At 42.7% G+C, this 27,606-nt stretch overlaps 11 protein-coding genes across 11 annotated transcripts; 7 read left to right on the top strand and 4 right to left on the bottom strand.

Moving 5' to 3' along the window:
* Nucleotides 1-737: 737 nt before the first annotated feature.
* EAF01_005597 (uncharacterized protein) lies at nucleotides 738-1,984 on the top strand (the record flags this gene model as incomplete). Its single annotated transcript, XM_038913851.1, has 3 exons — nucleotides 738-1,013; nucleotides 1,082-1,535; nucleotides 1,605-1,984. 3 exons carry the CDS (start codon nucleotides 738-740, stop codon nucleotides 1,982-1,984), a joined length of 1,110 nt encoding a protein of 369 aa, XP_038770300.1.
* A 326-nt stretch (nucleotides 1,985-2,310) lies between these two features.
* EAF01_005596 (uncharacterized protein) lies at nucleotides 2,311-4,461 on the bottom strand. The gene is made up of 3 exons (XM_038913850.1): nucleotides 3,882-4,461; nucleotides 3,401-3,818; nucleotides 2,311-3,333 (listed from the first exon to the last, which is right to left on the bottom strand). The coding sequence occupies exons 1-3, from the start codon at nucleotides 4,119-4,121 to the stop codon at nucleotides 2,414-2,416; spliced, it is 1,578 nt and encodes a 525-aa protein (XP_038770299.1). The 5' UTR covers nucleotides 4,122-4,461; the 3' UTR covers nucleotides 2,311-2,413.
* A 2,586-nt stretch (nucleotides 4,462-7,047) lies between these two features.
* On the top strand, nucleotides 7,048-10,307 carry EAF01_005595 (uncharacterized protein; the record flags this gene model as incomplete). Its single annotated transcript, XM_038913849.1, has 5 exons — nucleotides 7,048-7,709; nucleotides 7,764-7,908; nucleotides 7,968-8,079; nucleotides 8,187-8,467; nucleotides 8,517-10,307. The coding sequence occupies 5 exons, from the start codon at nucleotides 7,048-7,050 to the stop codon at nucleotides 10,305-10,307; spliced, it is 2,991 nt and encodes a 996-aa protein (XP_038770298.1).
* Nucleotides 10,308-10,433: 126 nt separating this feature from the next.
* On the bottom strand, nucleotides 10,434-12,705 carry EAF01_005594 (uncharacterized protein). Its single transcript, XM_038913848.1, has 6 exons — nucleotides 12,631-12,705; nucleotides 12,391-12,576; nucleotides 11,797-12,329; nucleotides 11,374-11,742; nucleotides 10,735-11,253; nucleotides 10,434-10,661 (listed from the first exon to the last, which is right to left on the bottom strand). The coding sequence occupies exons 2-6, from the start codon at nucleotides 12,523-12,525 to the stop codon at nucleotides 10,553-10,555; spliced, it is 1,665 nt and encodes a 554-aa protein (XP_038770297.1). The 5' UTR covers nucleotides 12,526-12,576; nucleotides 12,631-12,705; the 3' UTR covers nucleotides 10,434-10,552.
* A 232-nt stretch (nucleotides 12,706-12,937) lies between these two features.
* On the top strand, nucleotides 12,938-14,514 carry EAF01_005593 (uncharacterized protein). Its single transcript, XM_038913847.1, has 4 exons — nucleotides 12,938-13,076; nucleotides 13,145-13,503; nucleotides 13,559-13,581; nucleotides 13,654-14,514. The coding sequence occupies exons 2-4, from the start codon at nucleotides 13,461-13,463 to the stop codon at nucleotides 14,347-14,349; spliced, it is 762 nt and encodes a 253-aa protein (XP_038770296.1). The 5' UTR covers nucleotides 12,938-13,076; nucleotides 13,145-13,460; the 3' UTR covers nucleotides 14,350-14,514.
* A 509-nt stretch (nucleotides 14,515-15,023) lies between these two features.
* EAF01_005592 (uncharacterized protein) lies at nucleotides 15,024-16,622 on the top strand (the record flags this gene model as incomplete). Its single annotated transcript, XM_038913846.1, has 1 exon — nucleotides 15,024-16,622. The coding sequence occupies one exon, from the start codon at nucleotides 15,024-15,026 to the stop codon at nucleotides 16,620-16,622; it is 1,599 nt and encodes a 532-aa protein (XP_038770295.1).
* A 565-nt stretch (nucleotides 16,623-17,187) lies between these two features.
* Nucleotides 17,188-17,846, bottom strand: EAF01_005591 (uncharacterized protein; the record flags this gene model as incomplete). Its single annotated transcript, XM_038913845.1, has 2 exons — nucleotides 17,188-17,526; nucleotides 17,601-17,846. 2 exons carry the CDS (start codon nucleotides 17,844-17,846, stop codon nucleotides 17,188-17,190), a joined length of 585 nt encoding a protein of 194 aa, XP_038770294.1.
* Nucleotides 17,847-19,151: 1,305 nt separating this feature from the next.
* Nucleotides 19,152-20,631, top strand: EAF01_005590 (uncharacterized protein; the record flags this gene model as incomplete). The annotated part of the gene is made up of 5 exons (XM_038913844.1): nucleotides 19,152-19,408; nucleotides 19,467-20,016; nucleotides 20,092-20,167; nucleotides 20,221-20,475; nucleotides 20,540-20,631. The coding sequence occupies 5 exons, from the start codon at nucleotides 19,152-19,154 to the stop codon at nucleotides 20,629-20,631; spliced, it is 1,230 nt and encodes a 409-aa protein (XP_038770293.1).
* Nucleotides 20,632-23,064: 2,433 nt separating this feature from the next.
* On the top strand, nucleotides 23,065-23,644 carry EAF01_005589 (uncharacterized protein; the record flags this gene model as incomplete). The annotated part of the gene is given in 2 exon segments (XM_038913843.1): nucleotides 23,065-23,210; nucleotides 23,227-23,644. 2 exon segments carry the CDS (start codon nucleotides 23,065-23,067, stop codon nucleotides 23,642-23,644), a joined length of 564 nt encoding a protein of 187 aa, XP_038770292.1.
* A 726-nt stretch (nucleotides 23,645-24,370) lies between these two features.
* On the top strand, nucleotides 24,371-25,579 carry EAF01_005588 (uncharacterized protein; the record flags this gene model as incomplete). Its single annotated transcript, XM_038913842.1, has 1 exon — nucleotides 24,371-25,579. One exon carries the CDS (start codon nucleotides 24,371-24,373, stop codon nucleotides 25,577-25,579), a length of 1,209 nt encoding a protein of 402 aa, XP_038770291.1.
* Nucleotides 25,580-25,701: 122 nt separating this feature from the next.
* Nucleotides 25,702-27,171, bottom strand: EAF01_005587 (uncharacterized protein; the record flags this gene model as incomplete). The annotated part of the gene is made up of 1 exon (XM_038913841.1): nucleotides 25,702-27,171. The coding sequence occupies one exon, from the start codon at nucleotides 27,169-27,171 to the stop codon at nucleotides 25,702-25,704; it is 1,470 nt and encodes a 489-aa protein (XP_038770290.1).
* Between the last annotated feature and the right edge of the window lie 435 nt (nucleotides 27,172-27,606).

The following is a 27,606-nucleotide window of genomic DNA, read 5'->3' as shown; positions in this document are numbered from 1 at the left end:
CCCAGTAGGTAAGCCGTTAGTGATGGACATTTTTTTCCTCACGTAATTTCAACCCCTGCAGAAGGACTTTTATCTGACACACGAATCGCGTAAATGTTTTCCTGTGGAAAACTATGAATGGTAATTTCTGCGACGTGCAGATGTGAAGATAAATTTCCCAGATAGCCTGGGCTTGGGAATGCTGATATTTGAGCCTACAAGAGACTTGCTGCAGCTTATCCCATATCTCATTAGATGTAATCAATTAATTGAACCTACGGTGACACCTATTCTTGATTCAACTTGTGGTTGGTGGTAAGTGTACGAGCATTCGGAACGGTTACTTGCCATGGTAATCCGTCACAACAACCCTAGTTGATGTGACTGCATGAGGTGGCAAGAGACTGGCTAGATGGCTTATCTGATCAGGTTATCAGTTCTGCCGGGCATCGAGACTTGAGGCCACACCCACTATCTCGTGATATGATAGTATGTCCTACTACTAAGCGCTCGTTCGGATCAATTTTCTAACTATCTATCAAATGGTTATTTATTGTTATTAGTGATTTTATGATGTGGTTAATCTCACTAATTGCTGGGGGCATTCTCGAAGCGTTTAGAAAATTCATGGGCTTGAATCCTGCCAAAGAGAAATGTAAAGAGGATAATACTACGCTTATTAAAGTACATTCGGTATAAGTGCACAAGTGATCACCATCAAACTTTAATATATGTGTGTATAACTCGAGCTGCACAGAATGGATCAAACAACCTCAACTAAGAGCCCGTCGCTGGTTACTACAGCCCTCATTATTGTCACTATCATCTTCCCAATCATATCGGCGGTTGCGATATGGCTGCGTGTCTTGGCTCGTCTCAAATCTAAGCAACCGTTCCTCGCGGATGACCACTTCATCTTCATTTCTTGGTTTCTTTCTCTAGCACTTAGTATCCTAGTTTGGGTCTATGCCAGCAAGTCCGGAATCAACTACTATAATGTCGACTTCGTCACTGGCACTGAAGCTTCCCTAGAGGTACTTGAAACCGTTTATTTGTCCCTGTAAGCCTACTTTCCATGACTAATTAACGACGATTAATTCAGTTGGTTTATATTTCGTCTGTCTATATACAGTGGCCACTAGCTACGGTCAAAATAGGAGTATTGCTGTTCTACAAACGCATCTTCGTGACGCCTCTTTTCAAGACCATTGTGTGGTGCGCGATTGGGCTCATATCTGTCTGGTGCTTTTTGTTTTTCATGCTTGTGCTATTTCAGATTGACCCAGTCGCGTTCCCACTTACAAAGGTATCCCTACGATTTAATGACACAGCCTTTGGTCTGGCGCAGGTGGCCACTAGCTTTACGCTCGATATACTTGTGCTATGTCTTCCCATTCCAGCCATATCTCGACTCAACATGAAGAGAAATCGTAAAATGGCCATTATCATGATCTTCTGGCTGGGTGCGTTCTGCGCTGTGGCTTCTATAGTGCGAACAGTTCTGCTGCGGGAGTCTATCCAGGAAGTCATCTCGTCAAATGCCTACGCGCGAGTCGGTAAGTAATTAGTCTCCTGACCCTGAGACCATCTACGTCCAGAATGATGCTAAAAGGAGATGACTATAGCCAATCAATCGAAACAGTACATCTTTCTTGTTGTTGAACCCAACGTCTCCATTCTAGCTGCAAGTTTACCGACTTACGGGCCACTGTTCACAAGTGGAAAGGGTCTCGAGTCATTTTTCCGCAGTGCCCGCAGCTTCTTTAGCCTTTCCGGTCGTGGCAGTGGAGGGCGAAGTCACAGGATCTACGAGTCTTCAACATCCAACGACCCAAATAAGAACCAGTTCACAGAATCACAAGTAGAGCTTCACCGCATCGAAAACTGGTCAAAAACAGGAATTCAGGAGGCCCACGTGTCTCATAGCAGTGAAGTTACTTCCATGCCATCCAATTTGCAAAATGGGATTTCTGTCACGAGGGGGGTCACGGTCCGAACAGAATAGGCAGTAATATGATGAATCAAAGGATTTTACTATTCCGTCGTATATCGAGGATAAAAATAAACGAGATATTAAGAGAATTTTCAGGATACAGGTGGTCCATCTTGACCCTAAGATGAGATGGTAGAGAAGGAGGATGGGAGAATCAATACGCCGCCCAATCCTTTCGCTATTAAATGGACCAAAACTAGAATGCTATGAAAAGCGGAACTAAGTTTTTTGGAGATATCGCTGACAGAATGAGACTTTCACCCTTATGAATACTTATCTGAAGACATATTCCCATGCAAGTTTTGGAGATTTTTTGATGCACAGCAATTGAAATTCTGTGTGAATAAAAACCATAATCTTTATCATCGAATTTAATTGCAAAACTGTTTCAATCTACCGTTGACACAATCGAGTTGGAAGGTAAATTTCAAACTAGTGATATTAAAAAGGGCAAGTCCCTTTGGACCTACGCCGAACCTGCATCTTTGTCCAAGGCCAAGTGAAGAGAAATTCGTGAGCTAGTATGTTCTTAGGGCGCCCTGTTCCTGGGAGGAATTTGAATTCATACTCTGTAAATGCCTTTACCATAACCATCTTGACCACCACACTAGCAAAGAATCTTCCAGGACATGCTGTTTTACCGTAGCCAAAATTGAGGAAGCTGGGTCCTGGCGTCGAGAACAGGTGTTCGTGCGCCGAGCTTGGATCCCCAGCTTGTGCAGCTCGGTAAGCTCGCAAGCCATCAAACTCCTTCGGATTCGTCGTATTGGAAGGGTCATTCTCAATGGCAAATACAGGCATTGCCACGTATGTACCTGCTTTGATGTGTGTGCCATCCTGAAATGTGTATGACTGCTTGAACAACCGCTTCATTCCCATTGTAGTCGGCGGAGATATGCGTTGAGATTCCCGCATTACACTGTCCATCTTGCTGAGTGCGTCATATGAATTGCTAGACCAGCCTTGTCGAGCAACTGCTTCAATTTCGTCGAGAAGTTCCTGCTGTAGCTTTGGCCCAGCATCTACTACATCGTAGATAACGTTGACCATACGCAGTAATGTAGTGTGAACAGTTGCAAGGGCCACCATGATCATTACGTGCCCAATGATGTCAGCATTACGGTCACGTCCTTTAGCCAGGCCACTAAGCCAGCTAAGCACGTTGAGGTCCTCGGCTTTCTCATTCTCGGGCTGCCAATCTCCGCTATCGTTCATATCAATGAGTTCCTGTATTTTTGGGCGCAACAGTTTCTGGCCATTTCGAAGGATCTTCCACCCCGCCCAATAAGACGGAAGTAAGCGCGATACCACAGGTCGCATCCATAGCGGCACACTGCGTAACACTACCACAGTACGGAATACTGCGAATTCTTCAGTTGAGCGCAATTCAGAAGGAGCTTCTGCCAGAAAAGATAGACTTAGACTTACAGTTCTCGGTAAATTCAACGGCGGTATGCAGCCAATTATGATCATTAGAGAAGGCAGGACCAACAATGGGCTCGGCATTGAGACGGGCAGAAACATAGGCCAACGCCTTGTAAGGCTGGAAAACCGTCCAGTCTTCGCTATCAGGCATGAACTGAGCGAAACCCTCGTGGACAGCTTTTTCCATCTGAGGCAGGAGCAGCGGAAGACGTGGTGTCAACTTCCGCTGGACAATGGAGTGATGAAGTCTATTCTCGAGGATTAGGTCGACGCCTGTGAATGAGCCTACGAGATCGCCATTGAGCGCCGCAGTTCCTTCTGCGACGTTGGCCGGTAGGCGGCTGAGCTCTTCCAGCAATGTGACTGGTAAAACAACAATTTGTCCTTCATTTCGCATGATTTGAAATGCCTTATTTTTGTACTGTTTGAAATGTCTTTCCTCAGTATCGTAGCAGCATTTTTCTCAAGTATGAAATAGACATACCTTTTCGTAGCCATACTGGGCAAGATTCGTTGCTCTGCAGGTATAAAGTAGATTCAATAGAGACTTGGGAAAGAACGATACAGGAGTGCCGACGAGGGGATACTGGGCTTGTTTTCGCACAGCATTACTGGTCAAAAACGCATCAACTATGCCGTACAGAAATAAGACAAAAGGGAGAGCATAGCACAGCGTTCTCAGCAGATCCGGGGGTTGGGTTATAGTGATCTGAAAGAGATCCATAATAGGACAAAATTCAACTCTTGTTGCGTACAGGATATTCTCGAGGTATGTCTTCGCAACTTGCAATTAACTTGTGATGTTGTGCTGAGTTAAGTCGGTAGATTAGGGCACTAATAGTTTAGCTGCTATGGGCCAGAACCGCAATGAGATTGAAGTACATAAGAAACGCTCCGTGATCTTGATCTCGTCAAAGAACAGTAAGAGTTGAGGTCCGGGTTATCGCAAGCCACCTCATTTCGTGATAGAATTCTCCTAAAAGTATTTTTTCTTTCAAGGAAATTAAAGTATTTTATAATTCTTTAAATGATCGAAAATTATCGATTTCTTTTGAAAAGCAAAAAAGAAAGAAGAAAAAAAAAGAAATATTTATCTGCGTAGAATAGCTGAAAATTTCTTAAAAATAATGAAAATGAATCTACTTATATCTTTCTTTAAATAACGTGGTTTAACACCGAGTGCACCATATCACCGAATGCACCACTTCAAAATACACCAAAATTAGCCTTTTCCTAATATTCATATTTTAATACTTAATCAATATTTTTTAAAAAACAAAAAAGATTTATTAATAAGAAAATATTTTTTTATAAAAGTATTAAGTTTCTATATAAAAATTTCTATTATATTCTATAAAAAGTGGAAATTGTCACGATTTTCGTTACAAAAAAACTATTCCTATAATAACTACTATATTAATTCAAATTTTTAATAAATAATTAAATTTTTATAATATTTATATAATTAAATGTTACAATTTAAAATTTTGAAAAATTATATTATTAAATAAAGAAAGTGCACGGTTACGCACAGACGTATTTGTATGTAAAATTCGTGGTGCACTCGGTAATATGGTGCACTCGGTGTTAAACCACGTTAAAATTAATTATAAAGAGATAATAAAAAGTCTTACTTTTATAGAAAATTCATTACTGTATCACTATTGAAGCTAAAAAATATCAATTTTATTCAAGAAATAAAAAGATTATTAACGCTATTATATTAAAAGAAAAACTCGTATTATTATCTAACTAGTATGATTTAGTCTAAGAGAAGTATTCATTTACTTATCTTTTAGTTCTATTTAGAGAAATTCTATAATATCGATGATTAATTATCATGTCTCATAATATTTATCGCTATAGTAGCTAATCTTTTTAATTATTTCTATCTATTATATTCATATATTTACAAGGTCGTATTTATCGGAGAGACTTTTTTTATATGACTGTAATGATTATAATGATCTAATCTGATTTATCCGAACATGATTGGTTTCATCACGTGATCGGTAATACCGCAAGAGGTAATTTCTATCTCTATTAATTCAAACCTTCAAAATTACTCGCCTGAATAGCCTAAAACCCTCGTTCTTTATCGCGTATTTCTTCCGCAGAAAGCGCGTAGAAAGAGAAAGTTGTACCCCAGTTGTCGTTGACAAGGTTGGTGCTCAGCCTTCTACAGCGCAATCTGCAGACAACTGTCCTTGCTGATCAAATTGACGGAAAACTACCCCTCTCTTAGAACCAATCTCATTATACCTTATATGCCTCTTCGAGACCAGCACCCTTTTCTATACCCTTTAAAGGCATGTGATCGACTAGCACACTTTAGCTCGTGTGATGGGTTGAATTAATTGTGCGGGGTTGGGCCGCTGCCCCCGCAGATGGCATATGTCGCGCTTAGTCAAATATCTACGTACACATTGTGAACTTAGCATCAATTGATTATCATTGTGGAGTTGATCGGGCGCCGCATACGAGATAACGGCGGAAAGCCAGCGGACCTGTCCAATCAAGCAACAACGTGATATTCCGATCCTCTTCAAAATGATCCGCCCCTGTTAGCTCTTCCGATCATCCGCACTGACTCGCTGACTAGTAGGTATGGTCAGAGCACTCCACCCCCGAGTTAGTAAATGATGATCTGAATGATCTTTATGTTCTAGACCTAGTGTCCCTTGTTATACCTGAGAGTATTCATTCATACTTGCAACATCAAAGCAAATTAAATGTATTCGTCTACTTTGTATACAGATTATTCCAGATACAGATTATTACATGGTACATCTGCTTAGCAGGATACAGGCTTAAAGCTACTGCCATTATCTGAAGATGAGATCCAAAAGAAGTCTGAGGATACACACCAATTCTTTTTGCAGACTTCAAAATGACACCTTCTGATAAGGGAAGGGATATCCTATCAAGATCTGAAGATGAGATCTAAAGGAAGTCTTAGGGTACACCCCAGAACTCTTTGCAGCCTCCAAAAATCACACCTTCTAGTAAAGGAAGGGATATCCCCTCGTTTCTGCACTACGTTTACATTGCACAGATAGCGGCAGGGGTAGCTTTGCTGTGCCTAGTGCATGCCAAAGTGCTATAGCCTGCCAATCTTTTTGAAATGATTACAGTGAGGGGTGATACTTCATTTCTGGGTGCTTTATTTATGAATGCGATTGAAGAGATTATGATTGACAAGGGCATTAGAACCAGCATGTCTAGCCAGGCTGGTGGGCCCTTTATCGTGCAAGGAACAGCACACGAGTAAAGCTACTGTCCAGTGATTCTGCTAATTATCACTAGAATGGTCCGATCTGGAACAGTGACCGAGAGCACGCATACTAATTAAAAGTGCCATGGTTTTAGCATGCCTGGATATTATGAAATTGCGCTTCAAATACAGGAATCTAAAGGATTTTCAGCAAGTATAGTCAGACTTCAAGTAACGCCAAAAGCTATAAAGATTAGAAAATAGACTTAAAGATACAGGTCTGAATTAAACATAGGTAATTCTATAAGGAAAAGAAGTTAGATTATATAAGAAGCATAGATCCATTCATATGAGAGTACTTTATATAGTTATAAATGCAACACTATTAATTAGGTTATAATATTTGTGAATAATATTCCTATTTTCGAAAGAAATCATGAGTGTCTCCAGCTCTTACCAGAAGCAAGCGCGAGCATTGCTCGCCAAATTAGCAGCACAGTGCTCTTCAATCTCGGGAAAAGGGTTCGGGTCAATGTCTTCTTCATTATATGATACAGCATGGCTTTCTATGGTGAAAATTCCCAAGACGAAGTCTGGAAACAACTCAGCTAGCGTGTGGTTGTTTCCAGAATGCTTTGAGTTTGTGTTGGCACAACAGCTACCGTCTGGTGCTTGGGAGTCTTATGCCACGCCAGTCGATGGAATTTTGAATACAGCAGCAGCCCTACTATCTCTGGTTCGGCACTTGCAGGTTCAGCCTGACAGCCATGACTGGCAGCTCAGATCCCAGAAAGCTCAGGTTGCACTCAAGAAGTTATTGAATGAATGGGACATGGACTCGACGGACCAGGTTGGGCAGGAGATTCTGATTATTTCACTCCTGGGTCTACTTGAAGGCGAAGGTGTTTCGATAAAATTTCCACAACTTAGTGCTCTGCGCGCTGTGCGAGATGCCAAGCTGGCCAAGATTCCGCCTTCGACGATTTACAAAATGAAATCCACTTTGTATCATTCTCTCGAAGCTTTTATCGGCCACATTGATTTTGACAATGTCAGTCAATGGCGAGAGCGAAATGGTTCAATGATGAACTCTCCTGCGTAAGTGGTGACACCCAGTATCTCGGGTAGCAACTATAAAGCTGACCGCAAAAGAGCTACGGCTGCATATCTGATGAACGTTTCAGTTTGGGACCCTCGGTCCGAATCCTACCTTAGAGACGTCGTAAGTCGAGATAATGGGATTCACGGTGGGGGTGTGCCATGTGCCTGGCCAACGACTATATTTGAAATCAGTTGGGTGAGTCGCAATCGCACGGAAAATGAAACAATCTTTGAAAACTGAGTTTTTAACCATAGGTCATCCCCACACTTGCGGCAGTCGGTGTGTCGGCAAACCCGTCTGATACATCAGTACTTATAAACCTACTACAAAATACACTGGAGCAACAGAAGGGACTTCTTGGTTTTGGTAAGTATCTGATTCCAGCATGACAAGCCCGTCATGCTCTACATGCTCCCACTTAACCCACCATGAAGAGATCTGCGAATGGTATGTGCTAACGGCCAACCAAAAAGCTCCCGGGATCTTGCCAGACGTGGATGACACGTCCAAGGGCTTGGAGACCTTGTGTTACCTAGGTCATAGCAGCAGCGCCGAAGGCGTTATTCAGGCATTCGAAGGCAAAGAACACTTTTTGACATATCGGGGAGAACGTAACCCTAGTTTTAGTGCCAACTGCAATGTTCTCATCTTCTTTTTGGACCGGGACGACCGCGCTCAGTACGTGCCGCAGATTAGCAAAACAGTCCAGTTCCTGGCAAGCCAAGCATTCAACGAGAACGTGAAGGAGAAATGGGTAAGTCTGAACCCATCTTATGGGGCAACCAAACTCACTATAATTCAAGCACCGTAACAATCTATATTGGATGATGCTGATGGCCCGCGCTTTCGATCTCCTCTACCGCAATGGAGAGGTTGCTCAGATGGTATTTGAAGAGAATCCCAGTCTAAAGGAGCAAATACCCATGATTTTGCTTCAGATCCTTATGCGCATACTTAATACTCAGCAAAAGAATGGTTCTTGGGCTGGAGTTTGCGAAATAACGTCATACAGCATCTTAGCTTTATCATCGTTGCTCAAATTGCCTTTTGTTAGACAACTAGATAAGGGAAAGATCATATCCTCTGTCGCCTTGGGGAAGTCTTTCCTCCATTCACACAGAGACGAATGGACTAAAGGCCAGTATATGTGGATTGAAAAGGTGACATACAGTTCGGGCATACTAAGCGAAGCATACTGCTTGGCTGCCTCGCTAGTCGAAGTACCTTTCTTGGTGGAACCCGAAACCGTTTCTATGATCGGAGCGTCCCTGGAAGGCAAAGGGTTCCTAGTTCCCGAAAAAGTCCTGATGGATATGCACAAGACCGGGGATCTTATGGCTCTCACTGCTCTGTTCCGTGACACAAAACCAAGCACCTTCCAGATTGCCGAGATGCAGGCGTGCTTTGCTCTGCAATCCTTGCAGCGGCACCCGACCAACATCTTCCCACGGACAGCAAAGGGCAAAGACAAGTACGTCTTTATCATACCGCTAGCACTCATATTATGTGCAGCGGCCCGTGGCTGCTGCACCAGTCTCTCCGTTCTGTACGAGATGATGGTATTGTCTATCTTGAATTTCCACGCAGACGAGTATATGGAGGGCATTATAGAAAGATACTTTGAAACAGATTTAGATTCTGTTCGCCAAGTTGTTAGGCAACTCTTTACGGATCCCCACATCACCCCTCAGAGCAATGTAGCCAATTGTAAGACCAAAGACTTGAACAATGGCCATGATGAGGCTGATTTTAGTGTAAAAAACGTTGGATCGTCTTCTAACAGCCATATTGATGGTATTTTTGACCCAGGCCAGAAAACCGGCTTGGGAGATAGGCCCTCGCTGGAGAATGTGAAGAGTGTGCTCTCTCAATTCAAAAGGCAGATCATGGAACACCCGGCTGTCCTATCAAGTCCCGGCCGGCTCCAAGCGCGGCTTGCTTCAAATCTACAGACCTTCCTCCTAGCGCACATCATGCAGGCCGAAGACAACTATCGTCTACGTGCACAATCGAGACCTCATGAGAATGGGAGTATCCATAATGGAGGCGATTATGCCCACGAGGTCAACAAAAATCAGCCTCTACAGTACCGCAATCCGAATCGATCCTTCTACTCCTGGGTGCGGGGTACTTCGGCCGACCACACCTCTTGCCCGTTCTCCTTCATCTTCTTTGAGTGTCTAGTACTCCATGCCTTATCTAGCACCAAGCAGACTCGCACTATCGGCACATTAGTCTCTGCACGAACTACATATCTTTCTGAGGACGCCTGTCGTCACCTGTCCAGCCTTTGTCGCATGTACAACGACTATGGATCGCTATCACGCGATGCGGAGGAGCGTTCCCTCAACTCCGTCGGCTTTCCCGAGTTCTGGGATTGCGCTGAGAAAACTGAATTCGCCAGTAACGATGTCAAGTCGGAGCTCCTGTGGATTGCTGAGTATGAACGGCGCGGGCTAGATATGGCGATGACATTGTTGGAAAAGGAACTGGGACATGGCGACCTGATGGATGCTCTACGACTATTCGTCGATGTTACGGATCTCTATGGTCAGATATATGTGTTGAAGGATGTTGGCACGCGCACTCAGTAAAGGGATAACTCTATTTGTAGAGCTTCATAATAGATATTATACTAAACCACTTGCTTATATCATATAATAAAATCTATTTCTCTTATAAAGCCGATTTTTAGTGAAATAGAGCTATATGCAAGCACATGAAAGATTATTAAAGATTTGATTGAATTCGATCGACTATACTTTTCTATCATTATTCAAAATCAAGCCTAAAAGAGATTAGAGGACAACGCTTAGGGTTGCTTCTGTAAAGTTGATATTCATCTAAGCTTTACAGAGGTGATCAAATTATCCTTGATGTAGCCAAGACCATTTCCAACACGATATACACGATTACCATCTACCGTATCGGGTGTGCTTTCCCCCTCCCTGAAAATTTATTAGTTGAAGGAACTGTGACATTTGGAGTTCTTGGAGACAAGGGCAGAGGACTTCTACGTACTGTAGCTTGTTTAATTCTTTCGAAGTGAAATCAAATTCAAGGTTCCGCAGGGTGAGGACTAGGATGAGCTTGATTTCCATCATAGCCAGTTCTTCACCAATGCATCTTGTGTTTCCCAACTCGAATGGTCGCCAAGCATTTTTAGGTGGATAAAGATCATGGCCTTCGGCAACGAGAAAGCGTTCCGGTAAAAACTCCTTGACGCGAGGCCAGAGATCTGGGCGTGCTTGAGTAGCAGCAGGCACGGTTTGTATGATCATGCCTTCCGTAGGATAAACGATATCGTCGATTAGAAAATTAAAGCCAGGGCTTCCTTCACGATGTGTCTGGCCCAAAGCATGTACTCGAAGTGTCTCTTTGATAGTAGCGTGGGTGTAGTGCAGGCCTTTCAATTTATGTGGCTGTTTCGAGAGTATCTCAGCAGCCTGCTCGGGGTTGGAGCTCAGAACTTCGTCATGCTCGGAACGGAGCTGCTGAAGTACATCTGGATACTTGTGGATTTCGTAGAGCACCCAGCATCTATAAAAAAACATCAGTATTGAGACTAGCAACTTGTCTAAAAGCCTCTGTAGGTATCGATAATCCATCCCCTCTAAGTGAGCTGTCAATTGGTGGTAGTAGCGTTGGAATAGAACTCACATTGCTTGAGCGGTTGTGTGATGTCCAGCCAGGATGAATACTTTAACCTGAGACAAAACAAGTTCGATGTACTCTAAACTAGCCTGCACGGGTTTCTTCTCGTTGGATTCTGCCGGAATATGTTCGAGACAAAGATCGACAACCGTTTTGCGACCATCCGTCTTGACTTTATCTGCGATGCGTGCTTGAATATGAGGCACTAATATGTCGTTGATAGTCTTTGTGCCGTGGGAAACATCGTTTCTATAAGCGGGCAACCAACGCTCGAGCTTCGACATCAGGTTTGGTTTCTTCACATATTTGATCAGCTGCATCATGGATCCGAAGAGAGGGCCTGAGCCTTTGGTCTGTTCATTGGTTTTATAGTCTCTACGCGGGGCATTAATGCATTGTTTTCAGTATACACATCAGGAGGTTGCTTACAAAACACTTCGAAAAATGATGTCAAACGTCAAACTCACAACATCTTCATAAATTGTAAACGAGTCTCCCCAATTTTTATTCTCTCCTACTTTAGCTTTCAACTTTTGTACAAAAATCGTGACCTCCTCAAGCAACATATCCATCTGCGATATCAGATTCTTTGGTGAAAAGCCTGGGTTTAACCTAGAACGCCACACTCGGTGAGTGGACGTATCTACGGATGTCAAATCCTTGCCACCCGTCAGTGGAGTCAGAGACCATCGAATTAACGAGTGTCTTGGCTGTGGTGTGTCCTGAGTGAGTTGAGCGCAGGCCTGGGGACTGAAGACCATGATGAGCGGCCGAGATAAGAAGGGCCATAGATCCAGATAAGCCAAAGGAGGCGGACTACTCGCATCAGGGAAGTAGTCTTTCCAGTTGAGGCTCAATTTACGAGCAACATATGTATCATGAGCGTCACTTGGGAGTCCTTCCCGTAATGCCTTCATCAAGGGGATATGACCAAGCAGGATAGAGTATGGTTTAGGGACAGGCTATTCCTCGTGTAAGTGCTTTGCGCAAACTATACTTGAGATTCAACCATCAACTACTCACCATGCCTTGTGCTTGCAACTTCCGAAACTTCCATCTGATGGATAAGCCTCGATATAGAACATGCGCAGAGTACAGTAGGACAATGGTACCTAAGTACCGAACGAAACTGACGTGAAGACTCGTCTCCAAAATCATGGCGGCAGGTGATGATCAGCAGCTAGGTAGGATGCCAGGACGTTCCAAATGCTGTTTAAAAGTTAATGAGTATAATGACTTAACAACTGCGCACTGCCTGTATACCACAGCTTTCTCACTCGGTCTGATATGTCAACTCGAGGGTTCTCTAATTCAATTCACATTTGCGAGAAGACAGGAGAGAAGATTTTGGCGGACGATCTGCTGGGGTCGGATGTAAACACGCGTAAGCCGTTATCCAGTTGCATTGATTTAATATCATAATGTCGGTGATTCTGCTTCAGGAAATGGCAGCTTCCTGAACAGGGAATATCTCGCTTAATCTACTAGCTGGTGTAACCGATACCCACTATGTGGCCGCTAGCGCTTATCATTCCTTGCACGCTTCTGTATACATGCGGCGTTGCTTCCAACATCCCTTGCTGCTCTGACCACACCGTTTGAGTATATCTTACAACCAAACTTTACTTTAATTCAGCTGCATCTTTTGGCACCCTCTCAATTTCTCTAGACTTCGACTAGCCTTTTGGTTTGCATTTAGCCTTTATTTAGTAAATCCGCTCCTAATCTCCACCTACAAACATGCAACCATATGATCTTATTAATAACAAATGTCTAGTTAACCTCAGCGTTACCATTGTTCTTTGAACCTGTCACCGTTACATTACATAAAATTCATATCGGCATCCTTGATTATCCAATCAACCTCACCATATACGCATCCTTGCCCTAGGTTTTGTTGATAAAATTCCGGATCTACCGCTCTGATTTATTCCACAGGATCTCGGAACAGGAAGTATTTATCAGGCTCATTAGATCCTCGTTCGTATCTCAAATCTCATTCCGAAACTCTCTTTCACTAGAACAAGTCGGTATCAGAAGAAAAAGGTATTCTTTGCATCTATCCGATTGAATCTATCTCAAACAACTTGAACATGGCGACCTTTCCACCCAAACCAATCCGTGTTTGGCTTACTCGTAAGTAATCCCTTGGATGTTGCCTTCAGAACTGCAAAATTGACTATTCTCGCAGCCCCTGGACCTAACTCGTGGAAGGTACGCAACCAATACTCCTGGTTTAAGTATGATATAGTTACAAACTATCTTTTCTAACACATTTTTACATAGGTTGTCGTTGTTCTAGAGGAACTTGGGCTCAACTACGAGATCAAATCCTTCAGTTTCGCAGACGTAAAAAAGAAGCCCTTCATTGACGTGAACCCTAACGGCCGCGTCCCAGCTATCGAAGACCCAAACACAGGCCTAACTCTTTGGGAGTCAGGCGCCATCCTTCAATATGTAATTGAACAATACGATACTGAGAATCGCCTCTCATATGAGGGTATCAAAGAGCGACATCTTTGCTCCCAGTGGCTACACTTCCAAATGAGCGGCCAAGGTCCCTATTACGGTCAAGCTTCCTGGTTCCAGCACTTGCATGTCGATAAAATTCCGTCCGCTATTGATCGTTATTTCAACGAAATTAAACGGATCAATGGTGTTCTCGAAGGTGTCCTTGCTGCGAAAGAATCACAATGGCTAGTTGGTGACAAGATGACATTCGCTGATCTGTCCTTCATGCCATGGAACTTCCGTCTCAGCGAAGTCATGAGCCGACCCTGGGATGAAGTTTGGGAGGGCCTACCTCATGTACGAGCTTGGCATGAGAGCATGGTTAACCTACCGTCGTGGAAGCGTTGTATGGACATTCGTGCTCACTGTATGGACGAGCAGGGGTTGCAGTGGAACGGTGTCCCGAAGGGCATCGAGACTTTCAACGACTATGAGAAGGAGCTTGCTGCAAGAGACGAAGTTGAGAAGTAGTCGTGAAAGAATCAGTTGCTAGATTTAGTGTTTAGTGTTTAGGAGTAGCATGGCCTGTGCTTATCTTACCAAGAGTCATCCACAATCACAAGCTATATTCAGTGAGTGTACTTGTCGCAATGTGGTCTATATGTGTTATAATTTATGTGCAACTAGACGAAGTAGACTACGCGTCCTGATACCTTCGATCTTAGCTTTTCCTCTTCCTACCTATTGCTCACCTGAACTTTCTAAGACGTCTTCCTTGTTTCGCTTTAAGCACGCGCCCCTAAGAAATAGGATTTTCGGTGGACTAGTACTGAAATAAGAACGAACTATATTCCTATTCACGATCTAAAATTGCAGAAGATTCATTCAAGGCTTCTAAATTAGAGTAGGATGGCTGAAAATGAAGCCTCAACAAACGCTAAACATCCCAGCTTCGGCGATAATATAGCATGTGCAATCAATCTTGCCTACAAAAAGATCAGAAACATAATCCAGCATTGATAATCTAGTTGGCAATCCCTCAGACAACCTTCAAATAAGTCAACTACCCCACTTTCCGACCACCCCCTCTTTTCGACCACCTCAAAAACCACACCGCTTTGAGTAATTATAAAATTTATACTTTGAATAACTCAACAATGCTTTAATCAATTGATTTGAAATTTTGATATTATTATAATTGTGATATGAAGAATAGATATACCAAAGAAGATATCGCAGAGGCTCTTAGAGCGATTACAAATGGAGCAAGCATACGAAGAGCTAGCTTGGATTATGGTGTTCCACGTACCACACTTCACGATCGAATATATGGTGGAGTTTCGCATCAAAAAGGCGCCCAAATACTTCAAAAGTTATCTCCAATTCAGGAGAATCGACTAGCAGAATGGATATTAGTACAGGAAGCTCTTGGTACTAGCCCTACACATCGTCAAATCAGAGAGATGGCAGAGCACCTCCTTATTGTACGAGGGGAGGATCCCTCACTTGGAAAGAAATGGATACATAGCTTTTTTCGAAGGCATCCTAATATTGGAACTAAGAAGCAACATCAAATCGATTCTGCACGAGTTTCAGGTGCTACATCTGATATTATTAAGAAGTGGTTCCGGAACCTCGCAATCCCTGAAATCAAGGCTATTAAGCCGGCCAACAGATGGAATATGGATGAAGCAGGTATAATGGAGGGTCAGGGTCTTAATGGACTAGTAGTAGGAAGCACTGATCGAAGATTTATTCAAAAAAAGCAACCTGGATCTCGAATTTGGACCTCTTTTATAGAATGCATTTCAGCCAATGGAAAAAGCATTACTCCCCTTGTAATATATAAGGGAAAATCAGTTCAACAACAATGGTTTCCAACAGATTTGACTCTATTCAAGGGTTGGAACTTTACCGCTACAGAAAATGGATGGACTACAGATGCTACAGCTTTAGAATGGCTGAAAAAGATCTATATCCCTCAAACTACCCCTATTCAGCCGGAAAATTCAAGACTCCTCATTTTGGACGGACACGGAAGCCATGAAACTACAGCATTTATGTTAGAATGCTTTAATAACAACATATATCTCTTACTTCTCCCACCACATACGTCACACGTACTACAACCACTCGATTTATCTGTGTTCTCACCCCTAAAAAGTGCATATCGAATCGAACTTAATAAATTAAGTCTATTATCCGATTCCTCACCAATTGGAAAGCGCAATTTCCTTTCTTGCTATCAGAAGGCTAGAATAGAAGGTTTAACTATTCAAAATATCAAGTCTGGGTGGCAAGCTAGTGGTCTTTGGCCCAAAAATATGGCTAAACCTCTTATGAGTCGACTTTTGCTTGAAAATAGCAATAGAGAGGTTTTATCACTTAATCCTGAATCTGATGATGATCCTATTCTTCAATGGAATATATATTCATCGTTTATTCAATGGAAAACCCCTCAAAAAGGAGCCGATATCAGAAAATATAGAGATATAATGATTCAAGAGAAGGAGATCGATTTGCCAACACGAAGATTACTATTTCGCAAGATTATAAAAGGATTCGATGCTAAGGATTATGAACTCTTAGAGGCAGAGAATAAGATTAGAAAGCTAGAATATCAATTAGATGAAGCATTACCTAGAAAAAGGCGAAAGGTTGTGGTATCTCCAAATTCGAAGTTCGCAGGGATTAGAGCTATAAGGCGTACACAAATTGAAGCTGGAGATCGTGAAGATGAGGTAGATGATAGCTCTAGTGCTATAGAAAGTGATTCTACAGGCGATTTCATTGAAGTTCAATAGTTATTGAGTTATTAAAGTTTTAAGTGTAGATAATATGAATTTTTTAGGTGGTCGGAAACAGGGGGTGGTCGGAAAGTGGGGTAGTTGACTTAGTGCTCCTCCAAAGAATACTGACAGCAGGCTTAAATTTACATCGCTACTTACGAACTGCCAACCCGCACTAATATCAGAGGCATTCATTCACGTAATGTAATAGTTTGTTAAATATTCGGTCAATGATTATGCATCCACAAATGCCTTTGGATCCAATCCAACTACCAAAACTTTGAAAGATGAGATTTTTGACTCTACTAATAAAACAAAAAGAAGCGAGATTTGTTGCTTGCAATTGTGAAAAAGAAAAATATGGGTATTAGAACAAGTTCTAGTTATTGCTAATAATGCAAATCATTGATTGACAATGGGTATAGCTGTTCTGAATATCTATAATATTCGCTCGAGTCTGAATAGCCTGTCTATTTAGTCCATCCATCACCCGACCTTGATATCATGTGATCCGTTACGTCCATGGCTCTAGGCTGGCAATGACACATGTGTGAACTGACATTTAACAGATGCGTGGTATCTAATTGCCCTTGGGTTTCTTGTCGATACTTGGAGACAGCTTGCATGTCTTGGTCGCAGTCGCAGTGGTTGCGGTTTCGGCATTTGTGGTGAGAGTAGCAAGATTTTCTATTCCAGCCGTGATTGCAACAGGATATTCGATATAATTGGCGCCTGTGATGACGGTGGTATAGGAGGTGCTCGTAGTGGTGCTACTTAAACTTTCTATGAAAGTATAATTACAGTACGCAGCAGTCTGATGTTCCAGTCGGCATGTCTCACCAAGGAAGGCTGTCACCGTGTCTATAGCCGTCGACAGTTGACCTATCATTAATGAAGGGCCATTAGTGACAGTCCAAGGCTGCAGGTTTGATCAAATCAGTGGTTAGCAAATATGAAACATTTAAAATTTGACTGTTTACGGGAGCTCGTTACCGGGTCTTTGGGATCACAGGTAGTGGTAGGGAACCCGGGTAGGTTAAGGGCACCCGATTTGCATCGAATTTCGTATGTGGTAGCGGTCGCATCGCCTGTGATAATGCTACCTTCAAAAGAATAATTGCCTGAACGTTTCGCCCCCAGGAACAAGTCAACGACGGTTTCCGTGGGAGCTGGCGTCACTGTGGCATTTTGGGCATACGTTATGGCCGCCAGAAGGATTAGAGAAATGCCAAACTTCATGATGCAAGGTAGCATAGACTTCGACGTCTCTGGAGATATAGATTTGAGGGGGAAAACTGATTATCTCAAGGACGGAATTAAGTTGTCTTAGGAAGTCGCGTAGAACCGAACAAGTGAATCACGAGAACCCCAGAGATTGAGTACAAATAGACATATGTCAAGGGTTAAAATAAGAAAATAGAATCTAATCATATTGGCTGATAGTGCCGAATTGAACGTGAATGATTGGTTGAGTCCCCGCAGATAGTAGCGTAACAGTCGGCTGTTCAAGCGGCCGACTACTTCCTAGTCGGGGAAGCAAATATGGAAAACAGATTATCCCTGGGAGACTCCAATGCTAATTATATCATAACATTCAATTAATGCTATGGGGGATTATGGAGTCGAATAACTATTATACTATCTTGATAAAGCTAATGACTTGATCAATATATACATACATAATTTCTGTTTCTTTGAATTTTCAAAAACTCAGGGTAGAGGTCAAAAATAAGATTTTTGATCATAAATATTTAATTTTCGTGATCTTAGTGAGGACCCCATCGAGATCTCACGGGGGCAATTCGCTTTCCGGGGAAGGAGACAAGGCGAGACAGCGTGGATTGCTGTGGATACTTATATATTGAGTGGTATTTGCCAAAAAGGGTGGTATAAAGGGAGATCTCTTTCAACCCCACTTATCAAGCTAATTCTATCGAGTAGTTCGATTTGGCGGATCAAACAGAAGTGCTCCGGTCCCATTGTAAGAAAGAGGTTGAAAAAGCATCGAAATTCAATGTGACCGACTGGGGCCAGGAGATTGACAACATGCTAGGCTATACACGATTAGGTAGGTTCCGAATCTGTCGAGTCAAGCCGATACTTCAGGAACGTCGTTTCCGTTCCCTATAATTATTCATTGAACCGAGACATCTCCTCCTGAGCCTTGTTCTAAATATAAAAGCTGAAGGGTTTCTCAAACATCATGCTCGTCACATTATCAGAATTATTCAATTAGTAAAATTTTGATTATCAGGCTATTAGCAAAGCTTTGTTTGTACTGGGAAACTGAGATGATTAAAAAGAGGCGTAGACACCAACAGTTCTACTCTCCATAATTTGCTTTTCTCACGTCAGACAACAAGGGTGGCCACGTTTTACCCATGCCCAAATACTCCTACCTTGGTTATGCATATATTGGTAGTTTAATGACATTTGCATTCAGAAAATTAATCATACGAAAAGCAGGCAATTGTACATAAAGCTGGCCATTCTGCACTTAACGAAGATTGAAAGCTAGCCCCCAAAGTTATTACAACGTTTCCAATGCAGCTGTTACGGTCTATACACATTCTCTTGGGACTTTTAACCAGTCATAGAGCGCTCGCTGAAATCAAAAATTTCGCGATTGACTTGGAGCCATGTCGAATGCTTCAGCTAGTAAGCCAAACACACCTACCGGCTTTCGAGGAATACCCTGGACTCGGTGACTCGCTCGGCATTGATCTTCAGGTTTTGAAATCATTGCAAGCTGAGTGGACTACAACTTTTGACTGGGACGCCGAGCAGGCTGATTTGAATCGGTTAGTCAATTCCGGCTAATCACACTCGGTGCATGCTCATGTATTTAATGGTTTATAGATATAATCATTACACAACAACCATCGAAGGCTTAACGATTCATTTTATCCATCAGAAGTCCAGCGATGCAAACGCGATACCACTCATTCTGAATCATGGATGGCCTGGATCTTTCATGGAGTTTCTTCCACTGATTGACCCATTGACGACAGCATCCAGCATATCCAACGGAACCTCTGCATCCAACAGAACTTCCACTTCCTTCCATGTCGTGGTCCCTTCACTACCAGGCTTCGCATTCTCCAGTGCACCACCTGCCAACTGGACACTCAATGATACAGCACGAGTTTTCAATACTCTAATGACTGATGTGTTGAAATACGATACCTATGCCGCTCACGGGACAGATTTCGGCAGTAATGTGGCATACAATCTATATAATAATTTCAATGAGTCAGTACGAGCAGTTCATCTTCTTGGTATACCATTCCTTCCATTGAGCCCAGACGAGTTCCCAAAACACAACATCACTCTCGATGCGGATGAGCAATTCCAGGAGAATCTAGTTCTGGGTTTCAGTTCGGGGTATAACATCGAACAGGCTACGAAGGTAAGAATGTTTCATAGGATTGACATTCTATTCTTATGATTTGTTGAAATAATTATCGACTAACTCAGCACACAGCCCAACACCATTGGATTAGCGCTTTACGATAACCCAGTTGGACAGCTGGCCTGGATGGGAGAGAAATATATATCTTGTAAGATTATTTAGATCCCCTGTATTCTGGTTGTGAGGCTGAGATTTTTAAAGGGTCGGATCCACAGGCAGGGACACCACCATCTGTCCTTACACATAATGAGATCCTTCGTGAGATCTCTCTATACTTTTTGACCAAATCTTTCGTATCGTCGGTTTTCACATACGCACAAAATACCGACGCGTACGGTTCAATCTTTACTAAAGCGCAGACTGATGCACCCATGCTGTTCAGTAGTTTCAAGTATAGTGGTGCTTTCTGGACCGAGAAGGTGGTTTCATGGGTGGGAAACTTAGTAGTATATAATTGTGAGTCTCTCTCTTTTATTCGCCCCCATACAACTCTCGTGGCACTATCCTAACGAGACTATAGATCATGGCTTTGGCGGGCACTTTCCCGGATTGGACAATCCACCTGCTCTGATTGATGATATAAGACAGATCGGGAATTACTGGACCGGTTAGTCAGGGATACTCATGGAACATAATCTTAATTATCTAAAAGGCAAAATATCATTGGCTATTATGCAATCTAAGCAGAATTTCGTGAAAGAACCTCAGAAATTTGAACTCTGTTAGAAAGATATGGCACGTGCATTAGGCGCACTGTATATATCACTTCCATTTTGTAGCTAGATTCTGGAATATGACAATACAATCTACATAGTCAATATTACACTGGCCAGGGTTCCTCATTATGAACAAACTCTCTAATTTCCTTCGCAGCAATAATGATGAATAACCCTGCCGTCTTTCCAAAAGACGTTACAAAAAATTCCGTGAATCAAGATGTTCTCGGACTTTTCATTCAGGTTAATAGGAGTTCAAACTCCACCTTCCTCTCCCCCATTAAAAACGAGACGGAAAGCAAACATGTGCCGGATGACACAACCTGAAATTCTTCGCTATTTTACTATGCCAGCTACTCAAAAGAGAGAGGAATAAGCACTATACCTATTCACTAACCCATGTATGGTGACTTCCCAAGTTCTATTCTTTCTCGTGATGAAATCCGAAGCAGATAAACCTGACACAGTTCTCTAAAACACCTTTTGCAAGTTGTCATTTACTTCTAGTTAAAATTACATCATCCCAAAGATACAGTTAGAATAATGATAATTATAAACAGCTATACATGGTATTTCAAGCTCCCACGATTCGGGGGGTGGTCCAGACATTGAGCTCCAGATAGTATTGATCTCAAAGTTTACGATTGAAGTAACGATGGGAAGATACCATCTGATGAATTGCCCTTTGAAAGTAGACAACATAGTGCTGTATGATATTGTCAGGAGTCGTTTGGTAACATAAGATGTTTGGTATTGTCGCAAATAGCTTGGTAGGTTGAGGAACTCGATTTTTTGATGATTGAATGTGAGAGTAGCCACGAGAAGGACTAGATGGTATGTAAAGCGAGACGATAAATTCATCGTTATCATATTCTTAGTCTGATTGTTGGTGGATGAAGTAGTTAAAAACTAAAGTAATACCAGATCGCCTCCGCAATGTGCAAGAGATATGCCAAGAAGAAGCGAACTTTGGGCTAAATTAGGGCTAAAATGTGACGGCAACCTTACTAATAATTTCTCAAGGTGTCACAAGTCAAAATTGTAAAATGTGTCATTAGTTTGATCGCAGTCTTATTCGTTGAAAGCTTGAAAGTGAAATAAACGTGAGAAATTCGAGAAGCAGGAAACCTGAACTAAGATAAATATTTCCAGAGTAAGATGAATGACACTGTGAGAAGAGATGACTTTGATGGTGAAATAGAAATATTTTTATGTAGCAGAGACGGTTAGTAACCGGTAAGTAGACGAAGTCCTGCTTATGCATCATCAGGTATACTTGCCATCTAGGAGTCGAATAACAGCTGAAATTGACTATAAATCAACCGGCGGAATATTTTAAGTTCAATCAGATCATCGATTGAGGAGATTTAACTGAACCAAATACGGTAGGAAGTGTCTACCATACTTGACTAATTCGTAATACGATTGTGGCCATCACTTGACATTCACTATGGTTAAAAAAACCCCCCCAAACCAATAAGAAACCATACAGCATTGAAATTGACACCTAATCAAGAGAAGATTGGTGTGATGTATTAATCGTGATAGCGAACTTCGTCATCAACCGTCCATATCATGGATACTGGGAATCAACTACAATGAAGACGAGCAGAAGATATCACCTGACGTGATAGGATTGGAGAGATATTGAGAAATGAGCTGGATGTCTGTGATATTGATAGGCTGTGAAGGAAGCTTTATCGGAGGACTTGAGATGCTATCTCTTTGAGGATGAAGGAATATCGTGGATTGACACGGGTAATTTTTTACCTGCCAAGTTTGCTGCCATCATGATTCTGGTTGAGATATGATCAGGATGGGTTGTGGTAGGGCTCATGTCATTCGCTAGTACGATAGCGACTTGCCTTAATCGCAATGCAATGTGGTTTAAAGATTCCTTGACTGAGGGAACCATATATTCAAACAAGAGACATAGAGGAAGAGGATGGATCGACGTCGACGATAACCTTAATCTGATCAGACACTCTGTCCCGAGCTACAACACCGCCACATCCACTTTTCACCACCTCGAACGTCATCTTTATGACCCAAGGTACTTGATACATTGATTCAAAACGCAAGTTGTTGAAAAAGAGTAACTGTTATGCAATTAAAGCTCAGCTGTCGCGGTCAGCCACGCAATGTATCCACTATCTGCTATCTATTGATTCAGAAAGCTCGGGGTGACTCAAGAGCTACTAGCTACTCCATGAATATATAAGATGGCAATGTCTTTCTACGTTGAGGGCTTAAGCTCTAGCTTCTGTTACACGAGGAGCATTACCTATTCAAACAGATTACACAGTCAGCTTCCAACAAAAGATTCAACATGCCACCCTCACAAGGCCGTCGTACCTCACTCACTCCACACCCTGGACGGGCAGCTGTGGATGAATACGCAATGTCCAAACTTCATTCCACTCAAAAGCCAAATCATGAAATGCTCGCTCACGCTCTTCAAAAATCCTCAGAAAGGTCTTCCGCCAATAAGTTCGTCTCCCACACAAGCAAAATTTCTCGCGTTACAAGTGAAATCTATGAGAGTTGAACGCGTGCTGGAAGTGGGAACTTTAGGTGAATATGCATCAGTTTGGGTTGCTACTGAAAATCCAGACTGTAAGATTACCACGTTGGAATTCGATCCCAGGCATGCAAAGGTAGCCCGCGAAAATATTGAGCATGCTGGAGTAAGTGATAGAATTGAGGTTTTGGAAGGGTCTGCAGTGGATATATTACCTGGCTTATTGAAGGGGATTGAAGGGGGAAAGCGAGAAAGGTTTGGTTTGACATTTGTTGATGCTGATAAGCGCGATGATTGGACGTACTTTGACTATGGAGTCAAGATGAGTTATTCCGGAGCTGCAGTTTTCCTGTGTAATATGGCCTGTAGGGGAGATCTAGTGAGATAAGATCGATTGGATGATCCTCACGTTAAAGGTGTAAGAACTGCAATTGAGAATGCTGGGAAGGATGAAGGAGTCGATTGCGTAGTGATGTAAATCGTCTCGGAGAAGAATTGGGACGTATTCTCAATGGCTGTTGTCAAATAAATTACCTAGAAATATTGTTGATTGTCCTTTTTTCAATTCAAAAATGAGCTCTTTTCCTCTATAGCTGGCCAGTGCTAGGCAATTATACCCATCGTTCAGGCTACCATCCTAATAGAGTGGAAGAGAATCTACTCAACTTGAACTCAAGATTATGACCTGATTCACGCGTTATGCAGAAGCCAATAGAGAAAGTTCGCGATGTATTCCCTTATTGAGGTTTACGAAGAGGCAAAGTTGATCAAATCAATCCGCTTTCGAACGCACATATTCTGACCCAAAAATATCTTGAGAAAAATGAAGGGCAAAGTTGCTCTGAACGGTGAAATGAAAATGCATTTGAGTCCGAAGTGATGTTACTACGACGAGCTTATCGGGATGACAAATTGCTTCGTATATGGCATATGCTAGATGTCATGTCAGACTGCGAGCCTCACACCTTTTTCGGAGGTAGACTCGCATAAGCCAACAGCTTTTGAGCCCGATTGAGTTATATAAGTAGTGAGTACCTATTTCAAGATTAAGTTGGTTGTTCAAGCTTTCAATATTCATTTTCATTGGAATTATGCGTGGATTACTGTGACCACCATGGCAAACTATTTATCTGCCATCGTATGCGCGTATATTTTGTTAGTTGTGGCGCAAGCAGCATTGAATATTTCACTTAAAACAACCATCTCTGTAGATCCAGAATCGACCTACTTAATACTTCCTGATTATCATGGGAATATCAATCAGAGCTTTCTCGACACACAAACAAGCAATGCGAATTTATCAGTCTTACTCACTTCCGCAAAGTCCAGTGCATTCATATCCTACGATTCAGAATTCCTGAAGCTCTTCGGAACAAATCCCACAGTCACTCTTGTTGCTCAAAGAAATTATTCCTTTGCGAATGAAGCCGGTATCTGGGTACCTGATCGCAATGAAGTGTGGTTTACAAGCTCCTCAATAGATGATACCACGACGATCTCGGTTCTGAACCTCAACACCTCCAAGATACACACCCCAAACACCAGTATCCCCATGATAAACCCTAATGGAGGCACTTACTTCGACCATCTTGTATACCTCGCTGGTGATGGCAATGCCACTATTTCTCCTGCAATCTATGCTATAGATCCAGCCACGGGCTACACAGAAATTATCATAAACTCCTACTTCGGTGTTTCGTTCAATGGACCTAATGATCTCACATGGGTAAATCATCATGGAACTCCCTATCTGTTCTTCACCGACGATCCGCTCTCCTCCCTTTACGATGGTGGACCACCAGCTGTTCTCCCAGATGCCGTTTGGCGTTTCTCTCCTACTACAAAGTCTCTTGTTCCTGTTATATCTCGTGCGGATATTTTAGTACCTAATGGAATCAACGTTAATGCTGCCATGGATACCCTCTACATTACAGATACCACACCTATCACCACAGCCAACTCTGGTGGATATAATTCCGGCTCCAACGCTATTTATAAGTTCGACCTCGATGCCGACATGTTTCCTATCAACAAAAGACTTATTGGAATCTCGAGAATGGGCATTCCGGATGGTATCCATATAGATGATAAGAATAGAATATGGACGGCTGAGGGTGAAGGAATTGTAGTAAGAAACAACGTCGGAAAGGTGTTGGGGTTGTTTAATGCGGAAGTCTTCCTTGATGATCCGGCGGGAGAACCGGGTATTGAGATTGCAAATTTTGCTTTGGCGGGCGACGTCTTGGTTGTGGAAGGAAGTGGAAAGTTATGGACTGTGAAACTTGCGGAGGTGGTAGTGAGTTCAGATCGCTATATACTTTGATGTCCAGGTGGTCGTATCAACCGATATACAGTATCTCGAACGAGCCGAACAGGGCTACTATTGCCTGATATGTTACTTTGGGCTGAGTACCTAGATGACTATCATACCAATAATCATTATGATCACACAAAACCAACAATCTTCCCATCTGCTACCACTAGAGTTCCGTCCTTTATGACACAGCTGACGTTTCTGATGACTTTTTCAAACCCATCTTCTTCCAAATCTCCATCTAAAGCAACCAAATCTGCAATCCAATCCTCACCCAACCATCCAAAATCCTGCCCACACAATCCCCCACCGCAAGCTTCCCATCCTCCTAATGTAGCAGCTCTTAACACATCAGCCACATCGATTCCAGCTTGAACCATCAACTCCATCTCCCTCGCATTTTCTCCGTGGGGAAACGGCCCTGTGTCACATCCTGTGGCTAGTTTTACACCCATCTCCCAGGCTCGTCTAGTGTGTTCTTTACATATAGCAATTGCTCTTCCTCCATCATTTGCTTCTAATTCTACGACCGAAAGTGTAGGAACATAGATTGTACCCATTTCTTTCATCACTTGCAATGCTTTTTCACTAGGCATGAGTCCATGCTCTATACTCGTAACACCTGCTTTCGCAGCCATGATTACCGCCTCTTCTGAACTAGCATGGCTAGCCACCGGAACACCAGCGCGTTTCGCTTCAGCTACCATAACATCCATTTCTTCCTGACTCCAAAGAAGAGAATTCGGATTCCTCAACCTCTCTCTCCTGCCAAAAATATCCTCTCCTCGATTTCGGGAAGGAGGAAATTGGATGTCTTCAGAACCTTTATATGTAGATGCCGGATAGCGTAACGCACGTCTCCGATACTCAGCATAAATCTTAATAACATCTGCACCAGCACCAATCCTTCTCCTCACACCTGCTCTACACCCTTCAATCCCATCACACGGATCACTTAAACGCGGAGTCTCCGTTCCTCCCAACTTATTCTCCTGCCGAATCTCATAGCTACCACTCGAAGCCAAAGGTTCCGTCGCAACGAACAACCGCGGTCCGGGGATAAGACCACGGTTTATAGAATCACGAACACCAGTATCGGCATTATGGCATCTTTCGGTTCCGAGATCGCGATACGTGGTATATCCGGCTAGGAGCGCTAGACGACAATTGGTGGTGGCGCGAATGGTGCGGGAGATGAGAGATTCATCTCGTTCTTGATTGAGATATGGTGAACCGGCTTCGTCGACACGGTGCAGGAAGATGTGAGTATGCGCGTCTACGAAGCCTGGGAGAACGGTTTTGCTTCGGAGATCGATATCGTTGTCTTTGGGTGAAGTTATTGATGAGTTTTCTCGGGTGATGACTTTGGTTATGAGACCTGTTTTGGTGTTTACTTGGAGAGAAATGTTTTTATCGAAATTTTTGGTGCGACTGTTGAAGAGGGTAGTGGTGTGAATACAATATTCGTGGTTAGAAGACGAAGAGGAGCCTGAGGGTGTTGATTTTGCAATTTTGGGAGAGCTGGCTGTGGCTGATCGTGATGCCAAAGCTGATGTGGAATCAGACAGAGTAGACGTTTGGGTAGGGTATTTCTTCGTCATTTTGTCTAGTACTTGTCAAGACCTCAAATTGGGTACCACTGAGAGCTCAGTCAGCATGTCGAATCTTCTCAATTGATTCACAAATCTACACAGCTTTCTACATTGTGTACCATGTATGCGATAAATATATATTTGTCGACTGAGGTTTAGCGCTGACTAGTGACGTACGCTTCGATGATAGTGATGGAAGAGAGCTTGTAATCATGCTGAACACGATGCGAGTTACGGCGTGCAGAACTCGCGGTTCAAGGCTCTGATAGGGTTATTCGTGTAGGTGCACAGGCTTTTACAGGGAATGACTCGGGATTGACTCGCTTATTCCGAATTCCGTTAATTTGTTGCGTCTTATTCCGTCTGAAGTAGTCTGTATATTCCTGGAGTCCACAATTGTTCAACATAGATTCTAAATATATGCTTATGAGAGAATATTTAATC

Source organism: Botrytis porri, assembly GCF_014898465.1.
Source record: "Botrytis porri strain MUCL 3234 chromosome Unknown BPOR_007, whole genome shotgun sequence".
In the NCBI taxonomy this organism is placed as follows: Eukaryota; Fungi; Ascomycota; class Leotiomycetes; order Helotiales; family Sclerotiniaceae; genus Botrytis; species Botrytis porri.
The sequence above is the reverse complement of the archived record's forward strand: the minus strand, read 5'-3'. Positions and strand labels throughout refer to the sequence as shown.

Bases quoted from the DNA above. Each gene is read 5' to 3' on its own strand.
- EAF01_005596 (XM_038913850.1), bottom strand. From the start codon at position 4,121: ATGGATCTCTTTCAGATCACTATAACCCAACCCCCGGATCTGCTGAGA. The intron at 3,819-3,881 runs GTATGTCTATTT...CATTTCAAACAG, and splicing joins CCCAGTATGGCTACGAAAAG to TACAAAAATAAGGCATTTCA. The intron at 3,334-3,400 runs GTAAGTCTAAGT...AAGAATTCGCAG, and splicing joins CGTTGAATTTACCGAGAACT to TATTCCGTACTGTGGTAGTG.
- EAF01_005594 (XM_038913848.1), bottom strand. From the start codon at position 12,525: ATGATTTTGGAGACGAGTCTTCACGTCAGTTTCGTTCGGTACTTAGGT. The intron at 11,743-11,796 runs GTAAGCAACCTC...TGCCCCGCGTAG, and splicing joins ATCATTTTTCGAAGTGTTTT to AGACTATAAAACCAATGAAC. The intron at 11,254-11,373 runs GTGAGTTCTATT...GTTTTTTTATAG, and splicing joins CACACAACCGCTCAAGCAAT to ATGCTGGGTGCTCTACGAAA.
- EAF01_005593 (XM_038913847.1), top strand. From the start codon at position 13,461: ATGGCGACCTTTCCACCCAAACCAATCCGTGTTTGGCTTACTC. The intron at 13,504-13,558 runs GTAAGTAATCCC...CTATTCTCGCAG, and splicing joins AATCCGTGTTTGGCTTACTC to CCCCTGGACCTAACTCGTGG. The intron at 13,582-13,653 runs GTACGCAACCAA...ATTTTTACATAG, and splicing joins CTGGACCTAACTCGTGGAAG to GTTGTCGTTGTTCTAGAGGA.